The sequence below is a fragment of the Oryzias latipes genome, chromosome 23 (genome assembly GCF_002234675.1).
Source record: "Oryzias latipes chromosome 23, ASM223467v1".
Lineage (NCBI taxonomy): Eukaryota > Metazoa > Chordata > Actinopteri > Beloniformes > Adrianichthyidae > Oryzias > Oryzias latipes.
Window position 1 is genome coordinate 23929801 of NC_019881.2, and position 27088 is coordinate 23956888.

General features: G+C 52.3%; 1 protein-coding gene across 4 annotated transcripts; it reads right to left on the reverse strand.

Annotated features, from left to right (window-relative positions):
- Positions 1-2941: 2941 nt before the first annotated feature.
- On the reverse strand, positions 2942-27065 carry LOC101158080 (F-actin-monooxygenase MICAL2). Of its 4 annotated transcripts, none has more exons than XM_023952182.1 (32): positions 26540-27065; positions 26251-26458; positions 26065-26181; positions 25741-25842; positions 24086-24241; positions 23920-24020; positions 22693-22950; positions 21519-21634; positions 21320-21443; positions 21148-21241; positions 20925-21072; positions 20110-20306; positions 19887-19987; positions 19755-19814; positions 19518-19679; positions 19247-19321; positions 18985-19077; positions 18629-18682; positions 18366-18528; positions 9461-9555; positions 9281-9347; positions 8991-9153; positions 8605-8723; positions 8000-8524; positions 7619-7683; positions 7463-7534; positions 7257-7316; positions 6953-7186; positions 4375-4468; positions 3710-3809; positions 3563-3636; positions 2942-3488 (listed from the first exon to the last, which is right to left on the reverse strand). In XM_023952182.1, exons 1-32 carry the CDS (start codon positions 26801-26803, stop codon positions 3304-3306), a joined length of 4446 nt encoding a protein of 1481 aa, XP_023807950.1. In that variant the 5' UTR covers positions 26804-27065; the 3' UTR covers positions 2942-3303. The 4 variants fall into 4 exon arrangements, with proteins under 4 accessions (XP_023807950.1, XP_023807949.1, XP_023807951.1 ...); XM_023952181.1 differs by having other exon boundaries at positions 19247-19318; positions 19518-19682; XM_023952183.1 differs by having other exon boundaries at positions 18991-19077; positions 19518-19682.
- Positions 27066-27088: the final 23 nt, after the last annotated feature.

Consider the following 27088-nt stretch of genomic DNA (forward strand, 5'->3'; position numbering starts at 1 on the left):
TCATCTTGATTGGTCAAAAATATAGTGACATCGTCGGCGTAGGCACTCACTACCAATGGAGATGAAGCCACATCCCCCAACCCTGGTAAAGAAACCCTGCTCATCTTAAATCGTAGTCTACACAAGAGAGGTTCAATGGCCAAAACATACAGCAGCCCAGTAATAGGACAGCTTTGCAGTATACCACGAGACATTGGAAAAGGTCTACTAAGAGCGCCACCAACCTTCACCAAACACCAGTAAAAGAGCAATTTCACCCAAGAAAGAAAGTTCTTTAACTGGCCCAGATCTCCCTTCTTGGGGAGGAGCGACAGTACAGCTCTCAGACAAGAAGTAGGCATCATGCCCACAGAGAAACAACTCAAGACCACTTTATGGAAATCATGTCCTAGTAGATCCCAAAAGTGTTTGTAGAATTCCACGGTTAGTCCATCCAACCCCGGGACTCGTCCGAGGGCCACACCCTGTAAAGCATCTGAGAGCTCATCCAGTGTTACGGGCCTGTCAGCAGACTCTCGGTCTACAGCACTGAGTTGAGGAAGGCCGCTCAGAAGGTCAGCGCAGTACTCTCAGGGCAGCAGTCCTCAGCTGAGAAAAAGTTCCTGTAAAGATCCAAGGCACAGTTCCACATGTCACGGCGTTCAGTTGTAAGTTCTCCATTCGGGAACTTCAGACAGGACATTTGCTTTCTACGGCAAGCTGTTTGTTCCAAGCCAAAAAAATAAGAGCTGGATGCATCCATATCCTTGAGGCTGAGGTATCGGCTCCTAATGAGGGCCCCCTCAGCCCTTTCCTCCATAAGATGAGAGAGCTCACGCTGTTTCAGGTGAAGATCGTCAGCCGCTGAGGCATCACGACCAACAAACAGAGTCCGCTCAATAGTTTTACTTCCATCTTGAAGAGCTAAAACAGTGGACATCAATCTTGCTGTAGAATGCGAGGTGTACTGCTGACAAAAAGCACGGATCTGGGTCTTCCCCATCTCCCACCATTTATCCAGTAAAGCAAACTCAGCCGTCTCCAAACACCACTGTTTCCAAAAAATGTTAAAACTCCTGCAGAAATAACTGTCTTAAAGGAGCTTATTGTTAAAGTGCCAAAAGGACCCATTTTCCCGCCCTGAAGCCAAGAGCAGACTAATACAGACCAGGTGGTGCTCGCTAAAGGTGGTAGGAACAATCAGACTCTCAACCAGGCTGGGTCTAAGAGAGTCAGCGATGTAAAAACGATCCAATCGCGCTGCATGGGGGACACCATCAGTAATCATAAACCATGTGTGCTGCATGACCCTCCAAGCATCAAATGTATTTAGATGTTTGTTTGTTTTGTTGAACAGTATTGTAATCTCTAGGACTTTGTTAGAACACAAAACATTTGCTCACATATAAAAGGAAGCTTTTAAATATTAACTATTAATAATTTTTATATTTTTTATATATAATAGATTAAACCTATTTTACATTTGACACCAGAAGTTCCTTTCAAAATAAAATCATTCTGGAGCAGATTTACTTAAATTAAAAGTGTAAGAAAGTCAATTCGAACCTTTTCCGTCATGACTTATGTCAGTCAAATTACTAAAGAAAATAAATACAAGGTTTTTAAAATCTGCACATGAATTTGAAACTTTGTCTTCTTTTTTATTTATTTGTCCCTAAACAGCAACTCTTCCCTGTATTTCCTAGTACTTTCTAGTACTTCAGTGTACTTAAATAGACTACAGGTGTAGTAGTTTTTGCTAAAAGGCGGAACACCTGTGGTACACCTGGACTGAAGGAACCTGATTCTGGTCAGAAACTCTTAGTGGAAAGAAGGTCCACAGTTCTGACTTGTACCACAGGAGGAGGAAGACTGAGAAGCTCTGCAGATGAGTCAAAGTGGTTCCAGTGGTCTACAGACCACAGGTCTGACATCTACAAGCCTTTGAGCACCAACAACCAGTGACCTGTGAACCTGTGACTAATCCAAGCTTAAATGTGTTGGTTGCAGTTTTGAAGAAACTGCAGAAATGTGGATTCAGAGACGGTTCTGACGGGCCGACTTCCAGTTACACGACTGTCAGACATTTCATGAACCTGATTGTTTTGACCAGGATGTTCCTCTTTTTACAGACACGGTGGACGGCCAGACCACATGAGGGATGTTCTGTAACTCGTGGGGAAGTCTCTTTAAGGTTTCATCACTGGAACACTGAAATCTAGAGCAGCCGTCTGTTAAGGAGATGGTGTTAATCTGACCGAACATGGAAATACTGATTACAGGGAAACCTTTTTCCATGATCTGGTTAGAATCCGATTGAAGAGAGAAGCTGAAGAATAAGAAGATGTTAGAGATGTTTTGGACTCAAAGCCCGTTTGGATCAGTGATGGTTGAAAACCATCAGGACTGACCCGTTTGGATCTCTGTGATGGAGCAAGTCTTCAGCTCTGAGATCTAGAAGAACACCTGGATCATCAGAACTGAGGTTCAGTCTGGACCCAGAATGGTCGGACGTTCTGACGTCTTGTAGAGTTTCTCATAAATCAGATCACAGTCTTCAAAGAAAAATGTTTTTGGATCAAAACTTTATTTAAAGTTTTCTTGAGTTCAGCTGAAATGTTCTTCTCCTGAGAGTTCAACCAAAGGCCAACCAGAAGATTTCTGGAGTATTTCTCTGTACCTGTCCAAAAGGTGTCTGAACTCTCATCAGCACACCTTTACGGTCACATGGCTGTGGTGAGGCAGACAGGTGATCAGCGGCTGATGACGTTCTGGTTGTCATGATGACCGCAGCTGAACACCAACGCTTCGCTTTGACCACAGACGTGTGTGACCCTTGTGCTATCCTCGGCACTTTAACGTTGGGAGGTGGGTCATCTAGACCCACTAGACAGTGCTCTGAACCTTTTTTCTTCAATGATTTGTGATCTTCACTGGTGTCCATGGATTACATGAAATCTTTCCACCTTTGTCATGGTAGGGAGGACACCTCAATGGAAGGGGGGGGGTCATCTGGACCCCGTAGGATAGCACAAGGGCTAGAGCAGGTTATGGGCGTGTGCTGCTGCAGCACAGGTGTCTGCACATGTCCTCCACGCAGAGGCTGGAAGGTTCTTCTTCAGGCTGTAGCCCCGCAGTGACAGAGTCCAACAGCAGATGGCGCTGCTTTGTCACATTTGAACCACAGCTGAGAAGCAAGCGAGCTGCAGTCCAATGACAGGCCCTGACTCCGCCCATTTGAACACAAAGCCAACTAACCAACAGCATGTTAGCTTCTGCAGTGGGTCCTGAATCTATCTTTGGGTTGGGTTCTGCTGATGGGTTCTAGGTCCAGTGAGGTCCGAGCCCTCCAGTCATCATCAGCTGCTCCAGGTCCAGATCTTTCTGATGCTCCTGCAGCCGCTGCTCCTCCAGCAGAGACACCAGAGCATCCCGTTCCTCCACCAGCTCCAACATCTCCTCCAGGAGCCGACGCTCCACAGCCAGCTGCTCCTCCCCCTTCAGGCGGTCTGCACACACAGCAGGAGAACCCATGAGGAGCATGCCTGCTGAATGCACACTGACACGTGCACGCTCTCCCCACCGTCCACAGCCATGCTCTCCCTGAGCTCCTGCTGCAGCCAGCTCTGCCGGTCCTCCAGTGCCAGCTCACGAGCGCTGAAACAGAACCCCACAGTTCTGGATCCGGTTCTGGATCATCGGAACCGACGCCACCAGCTACACTACTCACAATATCAAGAGTTCAGATTCGTATCGACTCAGAGAGTTCTTCTGTCGGACCAGCTGGAACCACTGCTGCATCAGAACCGTCTCTTCCAGCTGATGAAAACCTGAAAACAGAGGAAATGTCTGACCGCCATCACCAAAAGACCGCCGCTGAGGAGGTCAGCCTGTTCATGACCTCCTTCTTCTCATTTCCCTCAGTAAAGGTTCCACCGTCAGGATCAAACCCAGTATTTCTCTGTAGAAACTCCTCCTCTGGTTCAGAATCTCCTGAAGTCTTCAAATGGAATAAACTCTTCCTGTTTGGATCCATCAGCTGATCGCAGCTTTGAATTAGCGGCAGTTGATTTTGTCTGGTCGCCGTTTTTTTAGCTTTTCTTCCTCACTGATGAAGAAGTTTCTGCATCATGGAACCATCAGCCAGTCAGAAACACACGCCATCACGATCCACACTTGAAAGTCCATTTGGATCCACAGAGGGGGCTTTGTGCACGATCCATGATCAATAACATATTCTGATCAATCAGCTTCATCTAACAGACTGAACCGCATGATGCTGAGTCACTTAGGACAGGTGAGCTCTTCTCCAGGTGGGACAGAGGCCTGATGTTTCCTAAACAGGTTGGACTGTGTGGATTTGCAGGTAGAAATGTGGGCGTGGCTAGTCTGTACCTGATTCTCCTCGCAGAATTTTCTCCACCAGCACTCCTCTCTCCTCCAGCTGCCGCTGCTTCTCCTCCACCTGCTGCAGCTGCTGCTGGATCATCTGAAACAGATGGACAGTCATTCCTCTGGCCTCCCCCCACCCTCAACCCACCCTCACCCGGTCCTCACCTGCACCCTCACCCGCTCCTCCCCCCACCCTCAACCCACCCTCACCGGTCCTCACCCCACCCTCACCGGTTGTCACCCCACCCTCACCGGTTGTCACCCCACCCTCACCGGTCCTCACCTGCACCCTCACCCGGTCCTCACCCCACCCTCACCCGGTCCTCACCCCACCCTCACCCGGTCCTCACCTGCACCCTCACCCGCTCCTCCCCCCACCCTCAACCCACACTCACCCGGTCCTCACCCCACCCTCACCGGTTGTCACCCGGTCCTCACCCCACCCTCACCCCACCCTCACCCGGTCCTCACCCCACCCTCACCGGTCCTCACCCCACCCTCACCTGGTCCTCACCTGCACCCTCACCTGCACCCTCACCCGGTCCTCACCCCACCCTCACCTGGTCCTCACCTGCACCCTCACCCGGTCCTCACCTGCACCCTCACCCGGTCCTCACCCCACCCTCAACTGGTCCTCACCCCACCCTCACCCGGTCCTCACCTGCACCCTCACCCGGTCCTCACCTGCACCCTCACCCGGTCCTCACCCCACCCTCACCCGGTCCTCACCCGGTCCTCACCCCACCCTCACCGGTCCTCACCCCACCCTCACCCGCTCCTCCCCCCCCTCAACCCACCCTCACCCGGTCCTCACCCCACCCTCACCCGGTCCTCACCCGCACCCTCACCCGGTCCTCACCCCACCCTCACCGGTCCTCACCCCACCCTCACCCGCTCCTCCCCCCACCCTCACCCGGTCCTCACCTGCACCCTCACCCGGTCCTCACCTGCACCCTCACCCGGTCCTCACCCGGTCCTCACCTGCACCCTCACCCGGTCCTCACCCGGTCCTCACCTGCACCCTCACCCGGTCCTCACCTGCACCCTCACCCGGTCCTCACCCCACCCTCACCCGGTCCTCACCTGCACCCTCGCCCGGTCCTCACCTGCACCCTCGCCCGGTCCTTACCCCACCCTCACCCGGTCCTTACCCCACCCTCACCCAGTCTTCACCTGCACCCTCACCCAGTCTTCACCTGCACCCTCACCCGGTCCTGACCTGCACCCTCACCCGGTCCTCACCTGCACCCTCACCCGGTCCTCACCCCACCCTCACCCGGTCCTCACCTGCACCCTCACCCGGTCCTCACCTGCACCCTCACCCGGTCCTCACCCCACCCTCACCCGGTCCTTACCCCACCCTCACCCGGTCCTTACCCCACCCTCACCCAGTCTTCACCTGCACCCTCACCCAGTCTTCACCTGCACCCTCACCCGGTCCTGACCTGCACCCTCACCCGGTCCTCACCGGGTCCTCACCCCACCCTCACCCGGTCCTCACCTGCACCCTCACCCGCTCCTCCCCCCACCCTCAACCCACCCTCACCGGTCCTCACCCCACCCTCACCGGTTGTCACCCCACCCTCACCGGTCCTCACCTGCACCCTCACCCGGTCCTCACCCCACCCTCACCCGGTCCTCACCCCACCCTCACCCGGTCCTCACCTGCACCCTCACCCGCTCCTCCCCCCACCCTCAACCCACACTCACCCGGTCCTCACCCCACCCTCACCGGCTGTCACCCGGTCCTCACCCCACCCTCACCCCACCCTCACCCGGTCCTCACCCCACCCTCACCGGTCCTCACCCCACCCTCACCTGGTCCTCACCTGCACCCTCACCTGCACCCTCACCCGCTCCTCACCCCACCCTCACCGGTCCTCACCCCACCCTCACCTGGTCCTCACCTGCACCCTCACCCGGTCCTCACCTGCACCCTCACCCGGTCCTCACCCCACCCTCAACTGGTCCTCACCCCACCCTCACCCGGTCCTCACCTGCACCCTCACCCGGTCCTCACCTGCACCCTCACCCGGTCCTCACCTGCACCCTCACCCGGTCCTCACCCAGTCCTCACCCGCACCCTTACCCGGTCCTCACCCCACCCTCACCGGTCCTCACCCCACCCTCACCCGCTCCTCCCCCCACCCTCACCCGGTCCTCACCCCACCCTTACCCGGTCCTCACCCGCACCCTCACCCGGTCCTCACCCCACCCTCACCGGTCCTCACCCCACCCTCAACTGGTCCTCACCCCACCCTCACCCGGTCCTCACCTGCACCCTCACCCGGTCCTCACCTGCACCCTCACCCGGTCCTCACCCCACCCTCACCTGGTCCTCACCTGCACCCTCACCCGGTCCTCACCTGCACCCTCACCCGGTCCTCACCCGGTCCTCACCTGCACCCTCACCCAGTCTTCACCTGCACCCTCACCCAGTCTTCACCTGCACCCTCACCCGGTCCTGACCTGCACCCTCACCCAGTCCTCACCTGCACCCTCACCCGGTCCTGACCTGCACCCTCACCCGGTCCTCACCGGGTCCTCACCCCACCCTCACCCGGTCCTCACCTGCACTCACCTGTGCTCTGTGCAGTCTCCTCAGCTGGTTCTTCTTGGCCTGTCTTCTGGCAGTTATCTGAACCCTTTGTGTGGTTCTAACATCCAGGTTCTCTTCTTGGTGCTGGTTCTGGAACAGGGTCTCCTTCACACTCAGACTAGATGGTTCTTTTGCTGGAACCACAACACCCACAATCTCTGTGGAGCACGAGGAGCGTCCATCAAAGTACCGGACTCTGTCCTCCACACGTGGTTTCTACAACAGCACGTTCAGATCAGTGTCACTCAGAACCAGAACCCGTAGAGGCCACAAGATTTGCACTTGCCTGGAGAAGGTAAGATCTCCTGAAGGCCAGAGCATGAGGAACGTAATTCCGCTGAGAGACCTGAGAAGGCAGGAGATGTTCACACTGTTCAAGTTCTGTTCCACTAAATGGACTGGGGTCAGAACCATCTGAGGTGGTCTCTACAGGATGGACGTCACGTGTTGTGAAGATAAGGTTCTGCTTAGAACTGATGTGTCGGCTGGTACCTTTGGGTTCTCCTCGTCTACCACAGAAACTCTCTGGATTTCATTCATGAGGTCCAGCAGGTCCAGCTGCAGCTGCAACCACAGAAGAACCGTCACTGTTGGACTCGGTTCTGTGTGTGTGTGTGTGTGTGTGTGAAAGGGGGGGGGTGCTCCTACGTTGTTTCTGGGTTTCAGGGAACATCTCTGAAGCAGCACCATGGAGTCCAGACACGACTGTTCTCCTGGAGGTAGATGGTGTAAACTTGTCCAACGGTTCTGAAACACACTCTCACACACTCACAAACGCTCACTCTCACACACTCTGACACTCTCACACCCTCTCACACACTCTCACACACTCTCACACACTCTCACACACTCTCACACACTCTCACACACTCTCAAACTCTCACACTCTCACACACACAAACGCTCACTCTCACACACTTTCACACTCTCACACACATTCTCACATTCTCACACTCTCTCACACTCACACACTCACACACACACACTCTCACACACTCACATGCTCACAGTCATAAACGGTTCCCTCACCTGCTTCTGTCCTGTTTCTCTGTTGGTCTTTACAGTTCCCGGAGAAAACCATCTTCCAAAGGGCTTTAGGCCCTCCCACATCCACCCGACCAGGAGGAGGAGCCTCTCTCTCCTCCTGCATATTGATGCAGAGATTCCTGCCCTTGATCTGCAGGGGAGGGGGGCAGAGGCTTGGAGGGAGACTAGAAGCTTCCATGAGTCTGACTTTATCAAAGGACGCCTTCCTGTCTGAATCAGGCTCCGCCTCCTTTGGCCCCACTTCCCTTGTCTGCTGGGAGATGAACTCTGTGTTTGGCGGGGTAGCAGCGATGTAATCAGAGGAACCCCAGCCCCCAGAACTGAGTGACAGCTGAACCCCCATGATGTCTTGCTCAGCATCACAATCAGGGGAGGTGAAAAAAGGGGCTGTGGAGGGTGTGTCTAGGGTGGGTGGAGTCTGACAGAACATGCCAGAGGAAGTGCACCATTTCTGTAGGTTGTGGGCGGAGTCAGAGTCCACAGGTTCCTGAAGACAAAGTTCCTCCTCTAAAGGGTGGGGGTGAGGGGCAGAGGTACGATGAAACTTATGGCGGCCACAAAAACAGACATAAAAATCTGTGACTCACCTTCACTCCACTCTGCCCCCCCGATACCTTCCTCCTCCTCACTGTGGGGCCAGATCGGCTCTTCCCTCCATAACTTTTCGGGAGTGGGTCCTCTGTCCCCGCCCCCCTCCATCATCCCGCTGAAAAAGAGAAGCAAGGTCAAGAAGGGCGCAGGAGGAATGTTCAGAGCTTTTGTTTACTTACAGGAAGTTAGACGTGCTGCAGGAGATTTTCAAAATAAAACAGGCAACCTCTGCCTCGTTTAGACGATCAGGCAAAAACGGATTTGCTTTGTGACTCGAACTGAGTAACAGAACCGAGTCCAGGATCCCAGAACTTTCTCAAGGAATCCAGGAGGTCCACTCCTGCTTCACCTTTTCCCTTTTAAAAACCACCCGAATGCTGACCTGTCTCTGAACTGGACACCGTCGTCCAGGTCCAGGCCCAGGTTGAAGTGATTCAGAACCTCCTCAGAAACTTCTTCAGGCTCCTCCTGAATATCCGCCCCTGAGCTGCACCTGTGGTTGTCCAGCTGGATCCGCTCAGGTGTTGCTGCTGTCACAGAAGCAGCTGCAAACACAGCAGTGCAGCCACACACAGACACACACAGACACACACACACACTGATTCCAGCGTGAGGAGCACGCTCAGTGCGACCGCTCGTCAAGTCAAAGTCCACACACCACATGCAACTCACCTGACGACCGGCGCCGGCCGCTGGACAGCACAGAGTCCGAGAGAAGTGGACCAGAACTCTGAGACGTCTGACAGACAGAAGGTCTCATCAGATCAGAGGAACACCCCCCAGACCACCAGATCGATCACCTGACAACCACCACACCTAACATCCAAACAAGCAGAACCTCCCAGGTCTTACCATGGAGGTCCTGTGTGAGTCTGATGAAGGTCTCCTCTTCCTCACTGCTGCCGAGCTCAGCTGACAGTCAGGATGATGAAGACAGAAAAACTTCCCTGAGACAGACGGAAAGTTCAGCCGTCAGGTGGACTGGAGGATCTGTGGGTTCATGAGGTTCTGGAGGATCTGTGGGTTCATAAGGTTCTGGAAGATCTCTGGGTTCATGAGGTTCTGGAGGTTCATGAGGATTTCTGGGTTCATGAGGTTCTGGAGGTTCATGAGGTTCTGGAGGTTCTGGAGGATCTCTGGGTTCATGAGGTTCTGGAGGACCTCTGGGTTCATGAGGTTCTGGAGGTTCATGAGGATCTCTGGGTTCATGAGGTTCTGGAGGATCTCTGGGTTCATGAGGTTCTGGAGGTTCATGAGGTTCTGGAGGTTCTGGAGGATCTCTGGGTTCATGAGGTTCTGGAGGTTCATGAGGATCTCTGGGTTCATGAGGTTCTGGAGGATCTCTGGGTTCATGAGGTTCTGGAGGTTCATGAGGTTCTGGAGGTTCTGGAGGATCTCTGGGTTCATGAGGTTCTGGAGGTTCATGAGGATCTCTGGGTTCATGAGGTTCTGGAGGTTCATGAGGTTCTGGAGGTTCTGGAGGATCTCTGGGTTCATGAGGTTCTGGAGGATCTCTGGGTTCATGAAGTTCATGAGGTTCTGGAGGATCTGTGGGTTCATGAGGTTCTGGAGGATCTCTGGGTTCATGAGGTTCTGGAGGATCTCTGGGTTCATGAGGTTTTGGAGGTTCTGGAGGATCTCTGGGTTCATGAAGTTCATGAGGTGCTGGAGGATCTCTGGGTTCATGAGGTTCTGGAGGATCTCTGGGTTCATGAGGTTCATGAAGTTCTGGAAGATCTAGTGGGTTCATGAGGTTCTGGAGGATCTCTGGGTTCATGAGGTTCTGGAGGATCTGTGGGTTCATGAGGTTCATGAAGTTCTGGAGGATCTAGTGGGTTCATGAGGTTCTGGAGGATCTCTGGGTTCATGAGGTTCTGGAGGATCTGTGGGTTCATGACGTTCATGAGGTTCTGGAGGATCTCTGGGTTCATGAGGTTCTGGAGGATCTGTGGGTTCATGAGGTTCATGAGGTTCTGGAGGATCTCTGGGTTCATGAGGTTCTGGAGGATCTGTGGGTTCATGAGGTTCATGAGGTTCTGGAGGATCTCTGGGTTCATGAGGTTCTGGAGGATCTCTGGGTTCATGGCGTTCATGGGGTTCTGGAGGTTCTGGAGGATATCTGGGTTCATGAGGTTCTGGAAGATCTCTGGGTTCATGAGGTTCTGGAGGTTCATGAGGATTTCTGGGTTCATGAGGTTCTGGAGGATCTCTGGGTTCATGAGGTTCTGGAGGTTCATGAGGTTCTGGAGGTTCTGGAGGATCTCTGGGTTCATGAGGTTCTGGAGGATCTCTGGGTTCATGAGGTTCTGGAGGTTCTGGAGGATCTCTGGGTTCATGAGGTTCTGGAGGATCTCTGGGTTCATGAGGTTCTGGAGGTTCATGAGGTTCTGGAGGTTCTGGAGGATCTCTGGGTTCATGAGGTTCTGGAGGTTCATGAGGATCTCTGGGTTCATGAGGTTCTGGAGGATCTCTGGGTTCATGAGGTTCTGGAGGTTCATGAGGTTCTGGAGGTTCTGGAGGATCTCTGGGTTCATGAGGTTCTGGAGGTTCATGAGGATCTCTGGGTTCATGAGGTTCTGGAGGATCTCTGGGTTCATGAGGTTCTGGAGGTTCATGAGGTTCTGGAGGTTCTGGAGGATCTCTGGGTTCATGAGGTTCTGGAGGATCTTTGGGTTCATGAGGTTCTGGAGGTTCATGAGGATTTCTGGGTTTATGAGGTTCTGGAGGAGCTCTGGGTTCATGAGGTTCTGGAGGTTCATGAGGTTCTGGAGGATCTCTGGGTTCATGAGGTTCTGGAGGATCTCTGGGTTCATGAGGTTCTGGAGGATCTCTGGGTTCATGAGGTTCTGGAGGTTCATGAGGATCTCTGGGTTCATGAGGTTCTGGAGGATCTCTGGGTTCATGAGGTTCTGGAGGTTCATGAGGTTTTGGAGGTTCTGGAGGATCTCTGAGTTCATGAGGTTCTGGAGGATCTCTGGGTTCATGAGCTTCTGGAGGATCTCTGGGTTCATGAAGTTCATGAGGTTCTGGAGGATCTGTGGGTTCATGAGGTTCTGGAGGTTCTGCAGGATCTCTGGGTTCATGAGGTTCTGGAGGATCTCTGGGTTCATGAGGTTCTGGAGGTTCATGAGGATCTCTGGGTTCATGAGGTTCTGGAGGATTTCTGGGTTCATGAGGTTCTGGAGGATCTCTGGGTTCATGAGGTTCTGGAGGATCTCTGGGTTCATGGCGTTCATGGGGTTCATGAGGTTCTGGAGGTTCTGGAGGATCTCTGGGTTCATGAGGTTCTGGAGGATCTCTGGGTTCATGAAGTTCTGGAGGATCTCTGGGTTCAGGAGGTTCTAGAGGATCTCTGGGTTCATGAGGGTCTAAAGGATCTCTGGGTTCATGAGGTTCTGGAGGTTCTGGAGGATCTCTGGGTTCATGAGGTTCTGGAGGATCTCTGGGTTCATGAGGTTCTGGAGGATCTGTGGGTTCATGAGGTTCATGAGGTTCTGGAGGATCTTTGGGTTCTTGAGGTTCTGGAGGATCTGTGGGTTCATGAGGTTCTGGAGGATCTCTGGGTTCATGAGGTTCTGGAGGTTCTGGAGGATCTCTGGGTTCATGAGGTTCTGGAGGATCTCTGGGTTCATGAGGTTCTGGAGGTTCATGAGGTTCTGGAGGTTCTGGAGGATCTCTGGGTTCATGAGGTTCTGGAGGTTCATGAGGATCTCTGGGTTCATGAGGTTCTGGAGGATCTCTGGGTTCATGAGGTTCTGGAGGTTCATGAGGTTCTGGAGGTTCTGGAGGATCTCTGGGTTCATGAGGTTCTGGAGGTTCATGAGGATCTCTGGGTTCATGAGGTTCTGGAGGATCTCTGGGTTCATGAGGTTCTGGAGGTTCATGAGGTTCTGGAGGTTCTGGAGGATCTCTGGGTTCATGAGGTTCTGGAGGATCTCTGGGTTCATGAGGTTCTGGAGGTTCATGAGGATTTCTGGGTTCATGAGGTTCTGGAGGATCTCTGGGTTCATGAGGTTCTGGAGGTTCATGAGGTTCTGGAGGTTCTGGAGGATCTCTGGGTTCATGAGGTTCTGGAGGATCTCTGGGTTCATGAGGTTCTGGAGGTTCATGAGGATCTCTGGGTTCATGAGGTTCTGGAGGATCTCTGGGTTCATGAGGTTCTGGAGGTTCATGAGGTTTTGGAGGTTCTGGAGGATCTCTGAGTTCATGAGGTTCTGGAGGATCTCTGGGTTCATGAGCTTCTGGAGGATCTCTGGGTTCATGAAGTTCATGAGGTTCTGGAGGATCTGTGGGTTCATGAGGTTCTGGAGGTTCTGCAGGATCTCTGGGTTCATGAGGTTCTGGAGGATCTCTGCGTTCATGAGGTTCTGGAGGTTCATGAGGATCTCTAGATTCATGAAGTTCTGGAGGATTTCTGGGTTCATGAGGTTCTGGAGGTTCTGGAGGATCTCTGGGTTCATGAGGTTCTGGAGGATCTCTGGGTTCATGGCGTTCATGGGGTTCATGAGGTTCTGGAGGTTCTGGAGGATCTCTGGGTTCATGAGGTTCTGGAGGATCTCTGGGTTCATGAGGTTCTGGAGGATCTCTGGGTTCAGGAGGTTCTAGAGGATCTCTGGGTTCATGAGGGTCTAAAGGATCTCTGGGTTCATGAGGTTCTGGAGGATCTCTGGGTTCATGAGGTTCTGGAGGATCTCTGGGTTCATGAGGTTCTGGAGGATCTGTGGGTTCATGAGGTTCATGAGGTTCTGGAGGATCTTTGGGTTCTTGAGGTTCTGGAGGATCTGTGGGTTCATGAGGTTCTGGAAGATCTCTGGGTTCATGAGGTTCTGGAGGTTCATGAGGATCTCTGGGTTCATGAGGTTCTAGAAGATCTCTGGGTTCATGAGGTTCTTGAGGATCTCTGGGTTCATGAGGTTCTGGAGGTTCTGGAGGATCTTTGGGTTCATGAAGTTCATGAGGTTCTGGAGGATTTCTGGGTTCATGAGTTTCTGGAGGTTCTGGACGATCTCTGGGTTCATGAGGTTCTGGAGGTTCATGAAGATCTCTGGGTTCATGAGGTTCTGGAGGATCTCTGGGTTCATGACGTTCATGGGGTTCACAAGGTTCTGGAGGTTCTGGAGGATCTCTGGGTTCATGAGGTTCTGGAGGATCTCTGGGTTCATGAGGTTCTGGAGGTTCTGGAGGATCTCTGAGTTCATGAGGTTCTGGATGATCTCTGGGTTCATGACGTTCATGGGGTTCATGAGGTTCTGGAGGTTCTGGAGGATCTCTGGGTTCATGAGGTTCTGGAGGATCTCTGGGTTCATGACGTACATGGGGTTCATGAGGTTCATGAGGTTCTGGAGGATCTCTGGGTTCATGAGGTTCTGAAGGATCTCTGGGTTCTGGAAGATCTATGGGTTCATGAGGTTCTGGAAGATCTCTGGGTTCATGAGGTTCTGGATGTTCTGGAGGATCTTTGGGTTCATGAAGTTCATGAGGTTCTGGAGGATCTCTGGGTTCATGAGTTTCTGGAGGATCTCTGGGTTCATGAGGTTCTGGAGGTTCATGATGATCTCTGGGTTCATGAGGTTCTGGAGGATCTCTGGGTTCATGGGGTTCACAAGGTTCTTGAGGTTCTGGAGGATCTCTGGGTTCATGAGGTTCTGGAGGATCTCTGGGTTAATGAGGTTCTGGAGGTTTCAGAGGATCTCTGGGTTCATGAGGTTCTGGAGGTTCTGGAGGATCTCTGGGTTCATGAGGGTCTAAAGGATCTCTGGGTTCATGAGGTTCTGGAGGATCTCTGGGTTCATGAGGTTCTGGAGGATCTGTGGGTTCATGAGGTTCTGGAGGTTCTGCAGGATCTCTGGGTTCATGAGGTTCTGGAGGATCTCTGGGTTCATGAGGTTCTGGAGGTTCATGAGGTTTTGGAGGTTCTGGAGGATCTCTGAGTTCATGAGGTTCTGGAGGATCTCTGGGTTCATGAGCTTCTGGAGGATCTCATGGTTCATGAAGTTCATGAGGTTCTGGAGGATCTGTGGGTTCATGAGGTTCTGGAGGTTCTGCAGGATCTCTGGGTTCATGAGGTTCTGGAGGATCTCTGGGTTCATGAGGTTCTGGAGGTTCATGAGGATCTCTGGGTTCATGAGGTTCTGGAGGATTTCTGGGTTCATGAGGTTCTGGAGGTTCTGGAGGATCTCTGGGTTCATGAGGTTCTGGAGGATCTCTGGGTTCATGGCGTTCATGGGGTTCATGAGGTTCTGGAGGGTCTGGAGGATCTCTGGGTTCATGAGGTTCTGGAGGATCTCTGGGTTCATGAGGTTCTGGAGGATCTCTGGGTTCAGGAGGTTCTAGAGGATCTCTGGGTTCATGAGGGTCTAAAGGATCTCTGGGTTCATGAGGTTCTGGAGGATCTCTGGGTTCATGAGGTTCTGGAGGATCTCTGGGTTCATGAGGTTCTGGAGGTTCATGAGGTTCTGGAGGTTCTGGAGGATCTCTGGGTTCATGAGGTTCTGGAGGTTCATGAGGATCTCTGGGTTCATGAGGTTCTGGAGGATCTCTGGGTTCATGAGGTTCTGGAGGTTCATGAGGTTCTGGAGGTTCTGGAGGATCTCTGGGTTCATGAGGTTCTGGAGGTTCATGAGGATCTCTGGGTTCATGAGGTTCTGGAGGTTCATGAGGTTCTGGAGGTTCTGGAGGATCTCTGGGTTCATGAGGTTCTGGAGGATCTCTGGGTTCATGAAGTTCATGAGGTTCTGGAGGATCTGTGGGTTCATGAGGTTCTGGAGGATCTCTGGGTTCATGAGGTTCTGGAGGATCTCTGGGTTCATGAGGTTTTGGAGGTTCTGGAGGATCTGTGGGTTCATGAAGTTCATGAGGTGCTGGAGGATCTCTGGGTTCATGAGGTTCTGGAGGATCTCTGGGTTCATGAGGTTCATGAAGTTCTGGAAGATCTAGTGGGTTCATGAGGTTCTGGAGGATCTCTGGGTTCATGAGGTTCTGGAGGATCTGTGGGTTCATGAGGTTCATGAAGTTCTGGAGGATCTAGTGGGTTCATGAGGTTCTGGAGGATCTCTGGGTTCATGAGGTTCTGGAGGATCTGTGGGTTCATGAGGTTCATGAGGTTCTGGAGGATCTCTGGGTTCATGAGGTTCTGGAGGATCTGTGGGTTCATGAGGTTCATGAGGTTCTGGAGGATCTCTGGGTTCATGAGGTTCTGGAGGATCTGTGGGTTCATGAGGTTCATGAGGTTCTGGAGGATCTCTGGGTTCATGAGGTTCTGGAGGATCTCTGGGTTCATGGCGTTCATGGGGTTCTGGAGGTTCTGGAGGATATCTGGGTTCATGAGGTTCTGGAGGATCTCTGGGTTCATGAGGTTCTGGAGGTTCATGAGGATTTCTGGGTTCATGAGGTTCTGGAGGATCTCTGGGTTCATGAGGTTCTGGAGGTTCATGAGGTTCTGGAGGTTCTGGAGGATCTCTGGGTTCATGAGGTTCTGGAGGATCTCTGGGTTCATGAGGTTCTGGAGGTTCTGGAGGATCTCTGGGTTCATGAGGTTCTGGAGGATCTCTGGGTTCATGAGGTTCTGGAGGTTCATGAGGTTCTGGAGGTTCTGGAGGATCTCTGGGTTCATGAGGTTCTGGAGGTTCATGAGGATCTCTGGGTTCATGAGGTTCTGGAGGATCTCTGGGTTCATGAGGTTCTGGAGGTTCATGAGGTTCTGGAGGTTCTGGAGGATCTCTGGGTTCATGAGGTTCTGGAGGTTCATGAGGATCTCTGGGTTCATGAGGTTCTGGAGGATCTCTGGGTTCATGAGGTTCTGGAGGTTCATGAGGTTCTGGAGGTTCTGGAGGATCTCTGGGTTCATGAGGTTCTGGAGGATCTTTGGGTTCATGAGGTTCTGGAGGTTCATGAGGATTTCTGGGTTCATGAGGTTCTGGAGGATCTCTGGGTTCATGAGGTTCTGGAGGTTCATGAGGTTCTGGAGGATCTCTGGGTTCATGAGGTTCTGGAGGATCTCTGGGTTCATGAGGTTCTGGAGGTTCATGAGGATCTCTGGGTTCATGAGGTTCTGGAGGATCTCTGGGTTCATGAGGTTCTGGAGGTTCATGAGGTTTTGGAGGTTCTGGAGGATCTCTGAGTTCATGAGGTTCTGGAGGATCTCTGGGTTCATGAGCTTCTGGAGGATCTCTGGGTTCATGAAGTTCATGAGGTTCTGGAGGATCTGTGGGTTCATGAGGTTCTGGAGGTTCATGAGGTTTTGGAGGTTCTGGAGGATCTCTGAGTTCATGAGGTTCTGGAGGATCTCTGGGTTCATGAGCTTCTGGAGGATCTCTGGGTTCATGAAGTTCATGAGGTTCTGGAGGATCTGTGGGTTCATGAGGTTCTGGAGGTTCTGCAGGATCTCTGGGTTCATGAGGTTCTGGAGGATCTCTGGGTTCATGAGGTTCTGGAGGTTCATGAGGATCTCTGGGTTCATGAGGTTCTGGAGGATTTCTGGGTTCATGAGGTTCTGGAGGTTCTGGAGGATCTCTGGGTTCATGAGGTTCTGGAGGATCTCTGGGTTCATGGCGTTCATGGGGTTCATGAGGTTCTGGAGGTTCTGGAGGATCTCTGGGTTCATGAGGTTCTGGAGGATCTCTGGGTTCATGAGGTTCTGGAGGATCTCTGGGTTCAGGAGGTTCTAGAGGATCTCTGGGTTCATGAGGGTCTAAAGGATCTCTGGGTTCATGAGGTTCTGGAGGTTCTGGAGGATCTCTGGGTTCATGAGGTTCTGGAGGATCTCTGGGTTCATGAGGTTCTGGAGGATCTGTGGGTTCATGAGGTTCATGAGGTTCTGGAGGATCTTTGGGTTCTTGAGGTTCTGGAGGATCTGTGGGTTCATGAGGTTCTGGAAGATCTCTGGGTTCATGAGGTTCTGGAGGTTCATGAGGATCTCTGGGTTCATGAGGTTCTAGAAGATCTCTGGGTTCATGAGGTTCTTGAGGATCTCTGGGTTCATGAGGTTCTGGAGGTTCTGGAGGATCTTTGGGTTCATGAAGTTCATGAGGTTCTGGAGGATTTCTGGGTTCATGAGTTTCTGGAGGTTCTGGACGATCTCTGGGTTCATGAGGTTCTGGAGGTTCATGAAGATCTCTGGGTTCATGAGGTTCTGGAGGATCTCTGGGTTCATGACGTTCATGGGGTTCACAAGGTTCTGGAGGTTCTGGAGGATCTCTGGGTTCATGAGGTTCTGGAGGATCTCTGGGTTCATGAGGTTCTGGAGGTTCTGGAGGATCTCTGGGTTCATGAGGTTCTGGATGATCTCTGGGTTCATGACGTTCATGGGGTTCATGAGGTTCTGGAGGATCTCTGGGTTCATGAGGTTCTGGAGGATCTCTGGGTTCATGACGTTCATGGGGTTCATGAGGTTCTGGAGGTTCTGGAGGATCTCTGGGTTCATGAGGTTCTGGAGGATCTCTGGGTTCATGACGTACATGGGGTTCATGAGGTTCATGAGGTTCTGGAGGATCTCTGGGTTCATGAGGTTCTGGAGGATCTCTGGGTTCTGGAAGATCTATGGGTTCATGAGGTTCTGGAAGATCTATGGGTTCATGAGGTTCTGGAGGATCTCTGGGTTCATGAGGTTCTGGAGGATCTCTGGGTTCTCTTGGCCGTGCTTTTACTGTAAACTCATTTGGTTTGCTTCCCGTCATTCTGGTTCTGTTCTGGCCCGATGCAGGTTTTACTCTAGTCAGGAGCAGATCAGCGAAAGACCGGCGGGATGAAGGTCACTGACCTCTGTGCTGGTCGAAGGTGTAGGATGGCGGTCTGAGGGCGGAGCCACAGGAGTCACAGGTGAAACAGCTGCGGTGGAAGAACAGCCCCTCCGCCGTCAGACGCTCGATGACGTACAGCCTCTGCTGGCAGAAGCAGCAGGTGAGGCTGCAGCCGCCGCATGACTGCAGACAAAACGCAGACAGAACGCAGACACTGTGACGTCGTGAGAGCCGCGGGTCGCTGGTCCTGGTCCAGGTCTCGTCAGACCCACGTCAGTCTTACCTGTTCACTGTCAGGGATCTGCTCAGCCAATGAGTTTGCTTCGTCCAAACCCACCTACAGAGGAAGCACAGCTTTACTGCAGATCTTAAGCTGGGGCTGATGGGAGATGCAGTTTTTGTTCTTCCACAACAGAACCAGAAAGCAGGAATCCCAGTGAGCTGATGGGAGGAGCTTCTGGTTCTGATGGTTCTGTTGCAACAGCGTTACGTTCAGAAATCGGAAGATGAAAGGTGGTGATGATATCATGGCAGGTGGGGGAGGGGCTTCCAGCAGAACTAAGCTGGAGCCGAGCCACAGCTGATCCTGGACCAGACTGGAAAACCAAAGCTTCGTGAAACCACACCCCCGCCACACACCTGTACCTGCTGGCTCCTGCTGGAGGCGCTCTGACCTCTGATCCTCTCCCTGAAGCGGAAACTCATCTGCTCCTGCTGAAGAGTTCGTTTCCTCTGGCAGAGACAGAAGGAGAGTCAGAGCAGACCGGAACCACAGTTCTGATGATAGAGGACACTGGTTCTGAACCCAGGTTTGCTAAACTCCGCCCACATCCCGCCTCAAAAATGAGCACCTCTAAACCAGGTAATGCTGAAACCAGCAGTTGGATTCTGGCAGCTTTACCGGTTTCCATGACGACTTTTGTTCTGCATCAGGGGGACAGCCTGCAGACTCTGGAGCGGACGGAGGCGCCCCCTGCTGGTCAACACAAGAACAGAACATGTAGATAAACGTTCCTGTCATGAGGCCGTGGTCACTGAACCCACGCATGACGTCACATCTGAGAAAAAACGCTAAAAATGAGACAGAAAGCCTGAAAAAAGACTTTCCGAAGAGAAAGAAAACTCTAAAATATTTATCATCACCGGAGCACAAGAATAACCAGCACCAGTACCTTCGCTGGAGCAGCAGGGGTCCTGCAGATGGCCACGCCCTCGTCTAGCTTTGCCTGCAGCTGATTGGCCATCAGACGGACTCTAGAACCTTCAGTTCCATCGCAGCAGAGCTGGAGGTTCTCCATCTCTGCTTTTCCATCAGGTATCATTGGAGCTCCTGGCTGCTTTAGGGACATAGAGCTTTATGTTGGGGCTGGTTCTGACACGGTTCTGTGGAAAAGCAGTGCACCACTGACTTGCTGCTCCTCGCCCAGCTGACTCCGCCTCCTCCTTTTGTCCTGATGGTCTCTGTGCCCCTGCAGAGATGAAGGTGGGCGGTTCCTCAGAGTGCACAGACGGAGCTGCAGGTGTGGAGAAGCCGGTCCTACCTTCGGGTTTCGCTTTCTGGATGTTTGGGTTCCCAGTCTGCTAAGAAGTGATGCTGGAACCACCAAAGCTGCTCTCAGATCAGCGCTCTGACCGAAGGAACCTGAGTGGAACACAGTGGAAGCTGGTCTGAAGGTGATGACGTCCAACATCCTCCTCATTTTCTCATCATCTTCTGATGCGCAATGATTTTCTGCTGGTGGGGGGAGGGGTGTGCTGCACTACCTGCAGGGGGGGGTGAGTGTTTGAGCAGCTGATGGAACTGGCTCAGGTACATGATCATGGACAGCGAGTCCGGTTCTTCCACAGACGCCATTTCTTCCACCGTCAGGAGGGGAGGAATTCCGAACTCCTCCTCGGCCACATGGAAGGCGAGGCGGAGGTTCTCCTCCCCCCGCGAACGGACCAACGACTGGAAGTCTCTGAGGGGAAACAGGAGGTCAGTCTGCAGTCGAAGCAGCTGCAGTCCAAATGACATCATCACCTCATCAGCATATTGTTTGAATGGAGCTTGACCCACAGATTCTAAGCACAGCCTCGTCTTTGGTCCAGGCTTGGGACAGGCAAAGTGATCCAGAGATCCACTTTGTGCTGCTCTAAAACGATGGAGGGAAGTCACAGAGTCTGAGGGCCCGTTTGCCCAGCGGGTCGCTCGTTTGCACTTTTTACCCTCAGATCTATCGGGGGGGGGGGTCACACTGACTGTGCATACTGCTTATGGGTGGGCGGAGCATGCCCTCGAAGGAGATTATAAATGGCAGAATATACGTTTGAATATGTCTCCAAACACCAGGAGAAGTCACCCGATTGGTTGATGGTCACTTCGAGAAAATAGGTGATCAAGAGGGGGGGGGGGGGGGGGGGGGGGGTCGAGAAAGTCACTAAATATAGCAGAAAAGTCGCCAAGTAGGCGACACCAACTGCAGTTAAAGCCTTCATGCAGTTTCTGAAGAAACCAGAAGTTTCAGAACCGGTCCAAAACACGAAAAACCTCCTGAGGAGCACCTGAACACCTCAGACCCTCTCAGAGAACTTCTTACACCAGGTCGGGACGGTATCGGTGGAGAAGAGCACACAGGGCGAGGCCGTCCTTCCAGGACGAGGTGAGGTCCCTGACAGAAACGCCACGGTAGCCGCGAGTCTGTTCCTGAAACCAGGTCAGCAGCTGATTGGACGGCGAGAAGCTCTCTGAAGAAAAGAGCGGCATTTCAGTGCTGCCCCTGCGGCTGTCAGCGACCCCCCAACACAGACAATACATATCACCTTTTTGAAGCACTGTGGGGGGTGGCAGCCCTGTGATGTCGGATGGGTTTGTGATTGGCTCCGCCTCCTCACCTGTGTCCATCAGGTGTCTCACCTGAAGAGAAAGCCTTATCGTCTTTGGTGAATAAAACCTTTAGCTCTTCAACATTTGTGACACCAAGACGATGCGTACCTGTGCAGGTGTAATCAAAGGGGTGGTGTTCAGGTACCTGCTGGCTGGATCCACAGTGAACATGCTGATGTTCCTCTGCATGTTCTCTGGAGTGGTTTGTGGGAGGAGGCGGTACAAACTCTCTCTGCAGGACAGATGGGCCACAGGTCAGGTTTATAAGGAGGGGGAGGTGGTCGCCACCTTCCAGGTGTGTTCTCACCTCTCTGCCAGAACCTCCAGAGGAGCGCCACCTTGAGCCCACCTTTGTATCATCCAGGCTGAATCCAGAGCTGCCAAGAACCCTCGAGCCACACCAGTGCCCATGGGCCAGAAAGGCTACAGACAGAGGTCAGGTGGTCACTAGGAGGTCATTAGGAGGTCATCAGGAGAACATTAGGAGGTCACTAGGAGGTCATTAGGAGGTCATCAGGAGGTCATCAAGAGAACATTAGGAGATCGTTAGGAGGTCTTCAGGAAGTCATTAGGAGGACACTAGTAAGTCACTAGGAGGTCACAATGGGGTCATCAGGAGGTCACAATGGGGTCATCAGGAGGTCACTAGGAGGTCATCAGGAGGTCACTAGGAGGTCATCAGGAGGTCACTATGAGGTCATCAGGAAGTCATTAGGAGGACACTAGTAAGTCACTAGGAGGTCACAATGGGGTCATCAGGAGGTCACTAGGAGGTCATCAGGAGGTCACTATGAGGTCATTAGGAGGTCAAGGAGGTCATCAGGAGATCATTAGGAGGTCTTTTGGAGATCATTAGGAGGTCACAAGGAGGTCATTAGAAGGTACTTGGAGGTCATCTGGAGGTCATTAGGAGGTCACTAGGTGACTAGGAGGTCACTAGGAGGTTCTCAAGAGTTCACTAGGAGATCATTAGGAGGTCATCAGGAGGTCACTAGGAGGTCATCAGGAGGTCACTAGGTCACTAGGAGGTCATCAGAAGGTCATCAGGAGGTCACTAGGATGTCGTCAGGAGGTCATTAGGAGGTTATCAGGAGATCACTAGGAGGTCATCAGGAGGTCACCAGGAGGTCACTAGGGGGTCATTAGGAGGTCATCAGGTGGTCACTAGGTCACTAGGAGGTCATCAAGAGGTCACTAGGAGGTCATTAGGAGGTCATCATGAGCATCAGGAGTCTGAATGGCATATTCATCATTCCTGAAGTTAGTGATCCTCCACATTTGTCTATCAAACCCAGGGTTGAGGTCCGGAGGTCCCACAGAGCCAAAAAGCATCAGACGCAGCTTTGGGTGGTTTAGATAATCCAGATAGACTACGAGTCTAAACAAAGAGTTTTGGGCCTGATCACCTGCCTCTTCTAACCGGCAGGTTCACCTGCTCATCCTCTAACTCATAACATCTCCTTGTGCACCACCTGTCTCACCTCCAGTAGGCTGTCTCCCACCAAAGTGACCAACAGCTGGTGTCCGTGGCGCTGGCGGATCATCGCAGCGTTTTCTGATGCATACATGCAGGTAAAGTCAAACATGGCCACATCCGGCTGGCCGTAGTGGTTTATGGCGAAGTCCAAATCCGGCAGCTGGTGATTGGTGGAGAAGCTTGCTGCCTCACGAGCGTACGCCTGCAAAGCATCATGGTCTACATTTTCCCGAGAGAGGAGCTGCTCCGTGTCTGCAAAGTCCTAAGAGACAGCAGAATGAGAACTTCATCGAAACTGCTGCTCGTCTGTGGAATGGGGAGGGGTTACAGGTGTGGTCTGTTACTGTAAGAACTACTGTCACCTGGAAGGGGAGGGGTCACAGGTGTGGTCTGTTACTGTAAGAACTACTGTCACCTGGAAGGGGAGGGGTCACAGGTGTGGTCTGTTACTGTAAGAACTACTGTCACCTGGAAGGGGAGGGGTCACAGGTGTGGTCTGTTACTGTAAGAACTACTGTCACCTGGAAGGGGAGGGGTCACAGGTGTGGTCTGTGACTGTAGGAACTACTGTCACCTGGAAGGGGAGGGGTCACAGGTGTGGTCTGTGACTGTAGGAACTACTGTCACCTGGAAGGGGGAGGGGTCACAGGTGTGGTCTGTGACTGTAGGAACTACTGTCACCTGGAAGGGGAGGGGTCACAGGTGTGGTCTGTGACTGTAGGAACTACTGTCACCTGGAAGGGGAGGGGTCACAGGTGAGATGGATCATGAAGACATCAGATAATCATCTGACCATTGTGTCCTCTGCTTTATGTATCTAGAACAAGAACCTTAAAAACAAGAGGAACCCCCTTTCCAACCATCAGTGGATCCTCCTTTCGTCACCTGCCTGCTCCTCAGGAACCAGATGCTGAGACCTGCTGTCCATGTGAGGAAGAACCAGTTCATGTTCTTCACTTTGAGCTCATTTGTTTTATTTCTTCTGTTGGTTTGTTAAATGGAGGTTCCCTGACGTGAAGAAATGAATGCAGAACTTTGAAAGACCAGACCAAACCTGTTTATGGAAAAACAGATGTGTTCCTTCAGCTGGAGGTTCTGTAGACCTCAGGTCTAAAGGAACGTAGAACAAGATCATGGGTTTTAAAGCCGACTCATGTGACAGCAGCTTCCAGCATCTCGGTCACATGGACTACCGGATCTCATTTCGTCATGGTTGATGCCACCTCCATACCTGCAGGATGACCCCTTTGTCCAGCAGGCTCTGCTTCTTTGCCGTCATCACGAAGTAGTGTGTGTCATCTTTGTAGTAAACGATGTTCTCCAGGTCGATCCCTGAAACGTGTCAGCAGGTCAGGTGACACTCAGAGCAGACGCTGTTGGAGGAGGCGAGGACTGACCGGTGTTCTGCTGCAGCTCCTGGAAGAACCTTTGGTTGAATATGAACGCCACGCCGCTGATCTCCTCCACCTTGGCCTCCGCTGACGTGTTTCTGTTCTTGAAGTTGGCTGTGATGGCAATGGCTAGCTTCCCCCTGAACTCTTTCCGTCTGAAACCTGCCAAAAAAAATATCCACAGGTTCACTTGTGTGGGAAGCAATTTCTGCTTCTGCTCAGAGAACTCTCACAAGGACCAAAGAAAAGCTGTCCACTGAGGTGAAAACGGACTCTGACCCATAGATTTCACATTTTCATCAGTTCCCTCATATTAGTACACATCCTGGTTGTCTCACAGCACAACAAAAAAAACAGTTTATTATCACAGCTGACCTCACACAACATTGATGGAGGATTTTCCATGGATACCCTTAGCAAAAGCAGAATGTTCCAGGAAGACAAGATTTGTCATTGTTTCCAACAGTTCTCGGTGTAATCCAACACCATCCATCCATCCATTGTCTCAACCCCTGTATCCCTCACGGGGTCACAGGGTTGCCAGAGCCTGTCCAGGCAACCGGTCCAGGGTGAAGGTGGGGTTCCCCCTGGACCGGTTGCCATTCTGTCACAGGATACAGACTTTTGGACTGTGGAGGAAGCTGGAGTGCCCGGAGAAAGGCATGTACACTCAACACAGAATGGTCCCAGCCGGAACCTCAACCAGGGACTTCTCGCTGTGAGGCGAGAGTGCTAACCACTACACCACCATGCAGCTCGTGATCCAACACCCGATGTTTAAGCTCTTTGAATGTTTCTTCTCGTGTTCTGCAAGGAAAACTAGTTTATAAAGTGTAGCAAGAGTACTATAGACCGGTGGTCCACAACCCCGGGGCCGCAGAACGGTACCGGGCCGCACAGAAAGAATAAATAACTTCTACCTCTTCCGTTTTATTTATTTCGGAATGTTTTTTTCTGAAAAATTGATGTGGGCCAAGGCGCTCTTCTCGGTCACGTGATAGGTTACCGCTAAAATAAAACCCAGGAGCTAGAAAATGAGTGAAAAAAAAAAAACGTCTTTGGAAAGATTCTTTGCCAAAGGGAAAAGGCCCAGCCAGGAGACAGAAGAGGAGCCTTTGACTTCCAAAAACAGAATGCTACATTTAATAGACAGTACTTCTTTTTTGTACCTTGAGTGTAGGAAGGGGAGAGGATGTTAACACCTGTGCGATGTACGTCTTGCGTGTCAAAATAAAAGCTCAAATTTCACATTGTCACGTTTCTGTTCCTGCTCCATCGTTACGTTGCTACAATAATCGTCTGCAACATTTCAATGACCGGTCCCTGAAAACTTTGTCAGACATCATACCGGTCCGTGGCATTAAAAAGGTTGGGGACCACTGCTATAGACCATGTACATGTACTGTAGTGTAGAAAATATTAACTGAATACTTTATGGTAAATTGGGACATTTACACGTTTACGTTTGCAGTACCCCGGTCCCTGACTGGACTCTCCCCCATCAGACCACAGTCAGTGCTCCACTAACCCGGCCCCCAGTCTCACTTGGATCTCGGTTCTGGTCTTGAATTCTTGTGCGAGTTACGAGTCAGAGTGACACAAATGTGTCCAGGGCTAGACTGAGGCTGGATTCAGGTGCGTCTCAGGTGTGAGGGTCTTACCTGGCAGCGTATTCCTCCGCCCATCGGCCCCGATGATGACATCAAACTCCAGCTGACTGACTGGGTGGTTCTTTGGATTCACTTCCAGCCTCCAGCCTCTCTCTGGACAGGTAGACATGAACCATCAGAAACCAAGTCGAAGCTTCAAGTTCTCCTGTTTCAGCCAAAGTTCTCTGAGGTTCTGCAGAGCTTCAGAAACATCTAACATTTTGATTTCACTGATGAAGAAACCAGTTGCCGTTCATGAAGTACAGGAAGTTGTTTCTCTACACCTGAGCTCTTCTGAACCTCCTGGACTGAGCTTCTGCTCGTCACTGGTCTTACTCTGTCCAAGCTGCTCCTCCGGAGGATCCAGCAGCTGCTTGAATTCCACGTTCACGTGAACTTCAGCTCCTAGCATCAGCGCCACCTTCAGCAGGACCAGCTGCAGCTGACGAATACCTGCCACAGGATACAGGATGCTGAGGGGCGCTCTGGTCTGAGGAACGGGACCAGCAGGTCCACACTCACTGATGTGGTCGATGGATCCAGCGCTGAACTTCCCATAGAACTTTTTGGCCCCGAGTCCCCGGAGGTCATGGATGGTGAAGGGCCACAGGTGGAGCACGTTGTTCCTGGAGAATGAGTTCCTCTTCTCCAGCACAACTACCCGTGCGCCCATGAAGCACAGCTCCACCGCCGTCCTCAGACCACAGGGCCCCGCCCCAATGACCACACACTTACCAATCAGAGGAACAAGAGCTGACCAATCAGAGAGCTTAAACATGATCACTGAAATGGTCACACCCACAACACTCACCGTCATGTTGCTGCAGGCTCGGGCCCTCAGGTACTCAGGCTGTGCAGCCCTCCGATCCAGTTTGGCCCACAGAGCATTGGCCCTCCAGTAGTTGAGCCGCTGTTTGAGTGGCTGGTACAGCGGCCTCTGGGGAGCGCTGGGGTCCAGCTGCAGATGTTCACACAGCTGGGTGAAGCAGCGAAGCACTGCCCTGCAGGTCGATGCTGACACAAACTCGTCAAACAGCTCTTGAGCCTGGCATTCTGGGTGAGATTTCTCCCCCATGGTCACACTCCCAGGCACCAAGGACAAGTGAGTGACGTACGTCCGGCGTGAGGTCAGCTCAGAGGTTTCTGCATGGATCTGCTTCTGCAGGGCCACCTTTACGTGGAGGTCCAGTCGGAACAACCAGGTCACTAATTCGGATCAGACTCCACAATGGGAACATCTCACCGGAACCTTCAGAAAGGAACGAGCATCAAAGAAGTCAGAAGAACCAGAGAAGGTCCACTTCTTTTGTCACCTTTGGTTCCTTCAAGTTCTCATCTGGTTTTGGGTTTCTGGCTGCCT

Coding starts and splice junctions, on each gene's coding strand:
- LOC101158080 (XM_023952180.1), bottom strand. CDS start 26,803: ATGGGGGAGAAATCTCACCCAGAATGCCAGGCTCAAGAGCTGTTTGAC. Junction 25,843..26,064: donor GGAGGAGCAGCTTGGACAGA/GTAAGACCAGTG, acceptor CTACCTGTCCAG/AGAGAGGCTGGAGGCTGGAA. Junction 20,307..20,924: donor CGATACCGTCCCGACCTGGT/GTAAGAAGTTCT, acceptor GTTTCCCCTCAG/AGACTTCCAGTCGTTGGTCC.